Genomic DNA, 9,907 nt, shown 5'->3' on the forward strand with positions numbered 1-9,907 from the left:
TCCTGCTGTCCTTTGGGCAGCGCTGTATCAGCAGGGACACTGCACTCCTGCCCAAGCCAGAAGTGCTCCTGCAGGAATTCCCACTGTGCCCACATTGGCAACTGCTGGTAGAACAAAATTCATTAATTCCCCATCTCTGCTGCCTCTAAATGATACTGTCCCATTCCCTTTCACTTGGGAACCTTCTGCATCCACTTTTGTGCAGTTACTTACTGACAGTCACACGCACAGATACAAACCATCACACTTTGCTGCTGTATTTTCTTCCATGTATTACCAGGCTGGATGTGGCTCTGGGCAGCCTGGTCTGATGGTTGGTGACCCTGCTCATAGCAGGGGGGTTGAAACTAGATGGTCATTGTGGTCCTTTTGAACCCAGGCCATCCTATGACCCTATGATACACTATTTACAATACTGCAGATCATTTTTAAGCACGCAGTAAAGGATAAGTGGATTATACACATAATGGGTATGCACGTGCCCTGACACAACAACTTACTCATCAGCTTTACCAATTACCAGGGTGTCTTCCAGAGTCCCTCCCTGCCCCAGCCCCAATGCAACAGGAATTCCCACATCATCAGTGATGGCCTCAGGAGGTGCTGGGTCATTTCAAGCCTGCATGATTCACCACAGCCTTCCTTCTGCTGCTGCCAACAAAGCACCAGCATTGGCACTGCTTCAGTGACCCTCAGAGCAGCTGTGGGCTGCGCTGTGCAGTGAAGTTTGGGGAAGAACTGAAGCACAGCAGCAACAGAATCAGTGCAATGGAGTGCTTCAAAAACCAAAACACAGCCGTATGACACCCAACACACACTCCAGAAGGAATGCATGCACGCTACACCGAGGCAGAGCTGTGCAGCTCAAAGCAGTGCTGTGTTGCAGCTCCTTGTTCCCAGCTAACTATAGAAGACTGGGTTTCCACACACATTCCACAGGTCTCAGACAGAACTGCAAAGCTTGCCCAGAAGCCTTCAGATAGGAAGCAGTGCACAGCCCCACGGCAGATGTGTTCCCCTGCAGCACGCTGCTGATGATATCAAGCTCTCAATTTCCTCGTTGCATCTCAGACATGTTTTTGTGGTTTCATGAACTGAAACTAGGCTGAAACCAGTGCCGTGAGAGCAGTGCTGGCTCCTGGTGCCATTTCAGGAGACCTCCCGGCTGCAGCACGCAAGCAGTCCTCTGCTTCATTTGCTCCAAGAGCCACCACTCCTGCAGCGCACTGACAAGGTGCTGATTCTGCAAACTCATTTCTCTTATATTGCAATTTAAGCCAAAAATCTGCCATAGAAGTCATGAATTACTGTTCTAAGGGCAGCGAAGAGTGGAGGAGGCAGCGAACGTGTTATGCTGTGCTCAGATCCACTGTGACAAAGCTGATGCCCAGCACTTGAGCTGGGGAATCCTGCCTCTACTGCTCATCAATTCAGAACTGTCAGACTGCACCTCAGGAATCAATGTGCTTTATTTAAACATCAGCCTAAAAACAACCATGGGCTGAACAGCGCTGCACAGAGAACAGGCCATGAGAAGGCAGCAGTGATAAGCTGGTTTCTGGAGCAGGATAAAGAGATCACCTTACCTGTAAACATCATCAGTACACAGGTAATCAGGCACCTTTTAGAATACCTACAGGATCATATTCCTACAATCATCTTGTACAGGCAGGTTCAGTTACCTGGGTTCAGGTTTTAAGGCTGAACTTTGATTAACAGCCTCAGATGCGTGAGGCAGATCCTTTCCAAACTGATGGTTTGTGATCAGGAACTGACCCTGGGGCCATCCAGCAGTCATTCTGCTGCTCACAAAGGCTGCTTCGCAAACGGCAACTCAACAATCACAAAGCACTGCAACCAAGGCTGGAGAAGACTTGGCAACACAATATTTCCCCCAAACAAATAGCTCCTAGAGTCACAACGTACAGCTGAGAAGCGTAGAAGCATCTCACACAGTCAGTATTCTCCATTATGACTGCAAACTGCCATAGCACAGGGGCATCAGATGGGTGCACACAGGTGATATGAAAACTGCTGTTAGGACAGTTAGATCCATCAATCTTGCAGCAGCCACGAGCTGCTCACAGACAGTTCTCAACTGCTGCCCGCTATTTCTTAAGCTGTCACTGATGGCACACTTTTGTCTGGGGCTTTATCAGAAAAGCAGGGGTCAGTGAGCTTTTTGGATGGACGCTGCAGGTGCTGAAGCGTTCTTCTTCCTCTGCTTCTCTCCCAGGGTTCAAAAGGAACTTGCAGTCTTACAGCGATGTCTAGAAAGTCACATCTGAAGGGCACAAGGCTGTGACTGCAGCACTGCGGTCTGTTCACCCACTTGGCATCCCTGGGGGCTCTCCCATGTCCCACACTGCACAGGACAGCCCTGTCCTTCCTCGTGATGCTCACAGGTGTGAGACAACAGCTGCAGGGCACAGACCACTTCCCCTTTCCTCTGCAGAGGGGAATGCAGGCAAGCACAGACAGGATCACAGCGCTGGCCCCACAAGCAAATGCACACAACACATTGACTTTGAGATCCCCCCGTATCTCATCTGAAATAACCCAAGTTTTAAAAAGGTACTGGGGGGAAGAACCCAAACCCACAGCATTTTGGCCAGAAGCACGTTGGGGGACAGCAGGGCCAGGTGTGCCAAGAAGAAATCAAATTCTGAAGGAAAAAAAACACACACTTCCTCACTCAAATGGTCCACAGCAAATAGATGAACTCCCAAGAGATATACATGGTGTCCACTTACAACAAACACCTTCAAGTTTTAGCTGTGTCTTCCTCTTCCTGAGTCACACAAATGCAGCAGCTCCTCTGACCAGAGAGGAGGAGGCTGGAAAAGTGTGAAGATGTGATAGGCATCAGCTGATGTGTATCAGCACCAAGATGTCCACGAAGCATTAACAGCTTTTCCAGAACACTTCTCAAATACTTTACTGAGTGCAAATCCAAACTGGTGTATCTGAGCCTGCAGACACTTCAAGACGTGGACATACAACCTGAACTGCAGCTGTTTGCAGGCCCAACTTCAGGAGTCTGAATGCATGCACACATGCGTGGCTGGAAATTGAAAGCACTACAGTAAGTAAAGAAGAAAGTGAATGCAAAAAGAAAATACTTATTCAGCAACTTCTGAAAATGGCACTTCTATTCAGATACAGCTCAAGCTGCTCTGCAGGGAGAAAGAAATCCCCCCTTTCTTTGTGGAAAATACAGGCCAGGGTCAACAAAGCAAGGCTGGTGCTACAGGGAGCCTGGGACAAGGGCTGCACCTTGCCCAACACCCGGCAGCAGCAAAATCCAAACCCCAGCATGATGACTATGGTGTGCAGAGACATGGTGTTTTCTAGGACACTGGCAAAGAAGAGAAACCTCATAGTATTGCAAACTGAAGTGCTGGCAAAGGCCACTAAAACTCATGTTGGGTTTAAGAGCATACATGAAACTAATGTGGATAACATCTTCAAAACACGTCTGTAAGACTTGGTTTCTTTTTTAATTAATGCTTCCAAAGAACAGTACGTTCAGGAAAAGCATCTAGCCTGTTTAAAGCAAAACAAAACAAGATGTTGACACCCGCAGTGCCCCAGCTTCTTGGGCTGCTTCCCAGCAGCAGAGCCTGCTCCTCTCCCTGCACCTCCTGCAGCACTGGGGCCCACTGCAAAGCAAACTCTTTCTCCTGAGCGCCGGCTGCCTTGCGGGCTGAGCCCCACACAGGGCTGTGAGCAGCAAAGCCCTGCAGCTGAGCACCTACCTCAGCGTGCACAGCGGAGATCGTAGGCTGCTGACTGCACTGGCTTCCTCTTTCCTTCAGCCCAACCATGGCAGAGCTGCTCCCTGCAGCTGCCCCTGCAGAGTCCTGTGCTGCTCTCAGACACCAGCTTCAGCTCCTGGAGCGGTTTTCAGGCTCTACACTCAGACAAATCTCAGTGGAAGAAGCTGGATGTTGCCCTCAGTCTAGCAGAAAAGAACTGGCAGCGTTGTAACGTACAAGAAATCACCTCACCCACTGCAACATTGCATCAATCAAGCACGACACAATTTGCAAAGTTAGGATTTTTTCCAAATGGGGGATTTCTCTAGAAGGTAAGATCCCATCCTCTTGCCTTCAGTGCTGGGTTGGCACCTCGACAAGGCAGAACGCACATGAGACGAGCACGCTGCTGTCACAAAGAAGGGGACAAAGGAAATGTGACAACCCGTCTCCACATTGCAATTAAAGCTGTAAGAAAACATCACATCAAACTGCTAAAAATACACAGAGAGTTGCAGACCCAGCTACAAGCGTAGAGATGCTGAAACAAACAGAAGATTTGGAGCACAAATGCAGAGTGTTGGAAAATTGTAAAAGAAATGTTCTCAGCGTGATCCCTATGGGAGAGGAATTAGGAAACACTGGGGGAAAAAAATAAGGAATTTGTGATGTTGCTGAAGGAACACCATCTGAGATGTTGAAAGGTAAACAGGAATCAGAAACAGGGAGAAAGAAGACAGGAAGATGTGCTGGAAAGCCCTTGCTTCCCCGCAGAACATCTCTGCCATCCTTGAGGTGCTCTCGTGCTGAAATCAGAGGTCACCCCAACCATTCCCAGCCTCCTCCTGGAGCACAGAACTCTTCCTTCTGTCCTTGTGGCTGCAGACAGAGCCTCAGGGCTGCCTGGAACAGAGGTCACTGCTCAACCGAGATAACAAGCCTGGAAAGAAGCTCAGTGCTTTCTCTCTACCAAACTGTTAATATTTACACTCGCATTGGAACACAGAGAGCTTTCCAACAGATCAGGCATCTGCTGCATCCTTCACTTCCGTACGCAGCATTCAAAGCATTTCATTTTGAGACAGCAAAGTTAGTCAAGACCTCGTTCCTCTCAAAATAAGAAGGAAGGTGCCATGTTAATACCTGGGATGCAGAGAAGGCCAAGGCAGCAGTGACCCAAATAAAGACACAGCTACTGGTAGGAAATACCTGCTGACTGATAGAGGACAATGACTTGGATTTTTCAGGACATATAACACTACCGGCCAGGTGCCAGTTACAGATGTAAAAGCAAGTGCTTGTTTTTTTTTTCTCCCCTCTATATTGCATGTAACAACAGCAGAGTCTCCTCCTGATCTAAGAGACAACACCTAACAACACACATTGAAGTAACTGAGCAGAACACAAGCTCCCAGCAGCTGGTAGGTATCTGCACACTGAGCCACCTCTTTGCAGCACCGAACCCAGCTGCATGAACTTCACTGCACACACCAGATTTTAATGCTTTCCCCTAAAACAATCCCAGCAGCCACCACTCACCTCTCAGCCACAAACATCAGTCAGCAAGAGGAGGCTTCTCCAGATAGTACAAGGGATCTTAAGGCTCCATACTTTCGCCTTCATACCTTTTAGCCTGACTGGAGACAGCAGAAGCAGCATTTAGCTACCTAGCCTCTGAAACAAGATGTGTGACATGCTTACAGGTAGGTGGGAAATGCAGAGCACTGTGCTGAATGCCATGGCATAGCTTGTGCCACCTGGCTCAGCATCACCACATACTGCCTTCTGCAGCACTAAGAAACAGGTGAACAGCTCGCAGGCGTTAAGGCATAGCTCCCACTTTATGGTTTAGTGAAACAGGGATAATGCTACAGAGGGGCAGGAAAAGGTTGAGCGACTTGAAGGCTGAAAAAGGAAGCCAGATGTCAGAGCTGGGGCTGGAACTTGCAAGTTCCTATTCTCTCGTTTCTCTTTCAGTAGCGAGTCAGAACAGCTCTAAAACGATTTACTTTTCTTTCTGAACTCCAAAAAGCTGTCAGAACACAGGCTGTGACACCTCACGGCCTGGTGCTGTCATAGAATATCCCAACTTGGAAAGGGCCCATAAGGACCATTGAGTCCCACTGTCACTATTCCAGCTCCCAGCTTCACCTCTGCCATCCCCAAGGAGCAGAGGTGACCTCAGTGCTTCCTGCCCTCGTGGCACAGCAGCACGCAGCCTTACCCCACTCTCCTCCACCTCTCACTGCAGGGCATCCTGCAGCTCTCCAGGCAGAAGCAGCAGCCCAAGCAGCACAGTTGAAGCACCTCCAGCAGCAGGATGGCTGCAAAAGCAAGAAGCTGTTCCTGTGCCACATGGGACATCAGGAGCAGTCCCACTAACATGGGATTGCCTCACTGGGCCCACAGACCTGCTCTAACCACAGGGCCACCAGCTGAGCTGCGCCAACATCCACAATAGACGTGGGTTGCTTCCATCACTCACAGCAGGATGCTCCTTGGTAACCAAGGGTGACAGAATAACTTATTGCTCACCAGCAACCTGGCTAGGTACACCGTGATCCGGGCATACTTGATTCCTTAGCAGATGGAAGGCTTAAACCACTCTCAGTTCTTCAAAGGAGGCTTAAAGCATAAGCAAATGACAGTACTTAGTGCTAAGAAAATGACAACAGGGATGTGAAATAAAAGTTAGAATGCTGCCGTGAAAAACCTAGAAAGATTCAAGCTACACACATCCACTGCCTCCTTCCATTTCTGCGGGCTATGCTTCACACACAACAGGGACATGGCTTTTTTGGAGCCACCACTGCTACTCCTGCTGTGTGCTTCCCACTTTGCTACACGTTTCTGAGGCCTATTGACAACAGGAAAGGCAAGTGCCTGCTGCACAGCTAACACAGGGCTTGAGGAGTCTCTCTGCAGTTCTCTGACAGAACAGCTGATTTCACACGGCATCTTTAAAGCCAGATATCAAGCAAAACGATATGGCTGGGAAGGAGAGCCTTCCCCTGAGCTATTCTTCTGGTGGATGGCAGGATACAGGTCTCAGATAAACAAAGACGACATTCTCTAGGAGGTAACTGCCCGACTTGCAGCCTCCCATGAGGGTTCATTACGCACTATCTGGTGACTGCTATGCCCTAATGATCACAACTGACCCCTGACAGCCTCAGAGATGATCCATCATTGGTAGCAGAAGCAGAACAAGAGGTGAAGCATCAGCAGTGAAACAAAGGCAGAGCTTCTTTGGATGCAAGACACTGCATTTGTTCTACAGACAAAATTTATTTTTAAGCTTTTTTTCTTTTTTTTTAAAATCAGCCAGGAGGAACCTAATGTTTGAGTAGGAAACACACTGATGCTTTTTGGTCTGCTCCAGAATATCCTTACCAGTAGTGTAAGATCTGTGGAACACAGCACCCTGAAGTGGCACATGCTGCCAACACACACGCAGTTTTCGAGCGCAGTGCGTGTCACTGCAGCTTCCCCTCCTGCCTTTGATGCTTCTCTCACTGACTGCTGCTCTCATCACTCCTCCTCAGTTAATCAAGCTCCAACTCATCACTGCTTCTCCTGCTTACAGCCTGCAGCTTTAACCCAGTTCATGATACAGAATCTGCTTTCCCAACTCTGGATTTTTACAGCGCAGTTTAATTATGCTGCATTCATTCCCAGTGTGCCTTATAGAATCTCATCTTCACACTTATCCAACTGTCTCCAGGAAGGAGGGGGCACTAGCAGCAGAAGAGGCCCATCTGCAGGCTCCAAGGAGCGTGGAACAGAAGGAAAATCTTCCACAGGACTCACATGAAGCGTTACAACAGTAAATTCTGCAGTGTGGCTTGACGACTGCTTCTCACCTGCCATACCCACTACTTGGCTTGTAGTTGAACCAACAACTGAATGCTCAAGGTAAAAGAAAACAATATATAACTCAGCAGACTGAAAGAATATGTTTGTATGAAGGCAATGGAAAAATCAAGAAGCCTCTTTGAGTCTGTGAGGTTACTGCTGTTCCCCTGAAGCACAGAACTTGCTAACCTCTTTTCACATGCACAGCAGCAGCTTGCTAAACACCACAGGTCCAACAAATCACCAAAACCCCACAGCATTTATTCACCTTCCTGAAGGGTGGTATTCACTGACAAGAACAGCCTTGAGAACACTACCCTTGGCTCCAGCTTTGGCCAAAGCCACCATCAGAAGGAGCCGTGTTGTCAGGCAGGAGCCATTCCCTGCTATGCCGGATGAGAAATCCACAGCTGCAGAGCAAGATCCCAGCTCCCAGAAGGAAAAGGCTGCAAAGCCTGGGCCTGCAGCATCTGAGGGAGCTTAGAACAGATGGGGGCTGAAAACCAGACTGGCACCAACAGCATTCACTTGGCAAGGCCGCAGTGGGCCAGACAGGCTGCTCCCCATTCCCTGATCACAGAACGGTCTGGGTTGGAAGGGACCTCAAGGATCACGAATCTCCAACCCCCTGCCCAGCTCCCTCAGGCTGTCTTTGTAGCGGAGGTGCTGCAGCCCCCTGATCACTGCACCGTCTGTGCACACAGCTGGCATCTGCCAGCAGAGCACACCTGGCAACGCCGGGCCTTCCTTCAGATGGAAGCAGTGAAAAATAATATCGTCATTGCTTAACACGACCCTGTGAGTGCCCGGAACGGAGCTGCAGACCTCTGGAGACAGACTGCAGGCTGGCTGAGCTCGAGCAGGGCTCTTCACACGCTTCTTCTTCCACTTATCGAGAGGAAAAATAAAGAAAGGATTGTGCAAATCACAGCCGCACACAGCCGGGCCGACACGGCGCTCCGTAAGGCGGAGATGCGGCCCGCCGCCCCAGGCCTGCGGGGAACGGCCGGCCCAAGTCGCCCTGAGCTCGGGGCTCCGTGCGGCCCTGCCCACAGCCCGTCCCGCACTCACCATGGCTGCGGGCCGTCCGTCCCACGGGGCGGCTCTGGGCTGGGCGCCGCGCTCCGCTCACCTCATGGCCGCTCACCCCCCGTCCGCAGAGCAGCCGCCTCACCCCAGGCCCCGGGGCCCGCCCCCGGCCGCCGAGCACGGGGAGCCCCGGGGCGCTGGGAAGGGCCGCCGGATGGCAGACCGACGCGGGCCGCTGGAGGAGCCGGGAGCGGCGCTGCTACGGGCGGAGCGGCCACAGCTCCTCCGGGCGCATCCTGCGGCTCTGCCCTCCCCGCCCCGCCCGCCGGAAGCGACCGCCCGGCCCCACCGACCAATCGCAGCCGAGGCCGCGGGGCTCGGCGCGTGCGCACTCCGCCTCAGCACGCCTCTGTCCGCCATCTTGAAGGAGGGCGCGGTGTCTCGCAGGGCGGAGGGGAAGGTGCGCGCAAGGAGGTGCGCCTCACCCCGCCCCTGCACTGCTGCGCGTGCGCGCCCGGCTCTTCCCGCCCTGCAGGAAGCGGGAAGGGGAGGGGCGGGGCTGAGTTGGCCACGCCCCCTTCTGAGGGCTGGGCGTGCCGGCGAGCGGCGCGTGAACGGGGCGGGCGTTGCTTGGCAACGCAGTGGGGCGGGCGCGGCCTGGGCCCGGCTCTGAGCCCCGCTCCCCGCACGGTGACCCGGCTGGCCAGCATGAGGCCTACCTTCGTTTCTTCCTACCGCATTTCTTATGGTTCCCAACGTCTCGCTGAAACCAGCAGCTTAATAGGCTTTAGGGGGCTGCGTACGTACAAAGGTATTGAATGTGCTTGCAGTTGCATTAGAGGATCAAACAAAACAGGAGAGGGAGAGAATTGAGCCGCCAGGCAGTGTAACTGACTGCAGGGATTGGCAAGGAGAGCAGGGCTGAGCAGCACGTGCTTTTCCCACTGCCCATTTTCTTCCCCGTTCTGGCAGCACGCTGACCTGCACATCCTGCACTTTCCGGTGCTGCATCCCCAGCTTTTGTATTCCCGTTTCCCTACAAAGTCCATGGGGCTGCAGCAGGTACAGGATTTGGGGCTGGCAGTCCGCCCTGAGCTCCACGGGCTTCATCCCTGTTTTGGAAGCACCTCCCCAAGGCCATGAGAGCATCTTCGTGTCCTGGCTGCGCTGGGATGGAAGGTCCTATGCTGCATGGCTGGAGAAACCACTGCGGCCTCTGTGTTTCAATGTGGAGCTCCTTCTGAATCTCTTGCTAATGAGATTTT

At 51.7% G+C, this 9,907-nt stretch overlaps 1 protein-coding gene across 2 annotated transcripts in view; it reads right to left on the bottom strand.

Moving 5' to 3' along the window:
• Positions 1–8,964, bottom strand: part of XPO6 (exportin 6) — a 49,204-nt gene extending 40,240 nt beyond the window's left edge. For both annotated transcript variants that reach the window (XM_048961678.1, XM_048961677.1), the window contains exon 1: positions 8,685–8,964. In XM_048961678.1, coding sequence (XP_048817635.1) covers positions 8,685–8,687 — 3 coding nt within the window. In that variant the 5' untranslated portion in view covers positions 8,688–8,964. The remainder of the gene's footprint in view (positions 1–8,684) is intronic.
• Positions 8,965–9,907: the final 943 nt, after the last annotated feature.

Source organism: Lagopus muta, chromosome 15 (assembly GCF_023343835.1).
Source record: "Lagopus muta isolate bLagMut1 chromosome 15, bLagMut1 primary, whole genome shotgun sequence".
Classification (NCBI taxonomy): Eukaryota; Metazoa; Chordata; class Aves; order Galliformes; family Phasianidae; genus Lagopus; species Lagopus muta.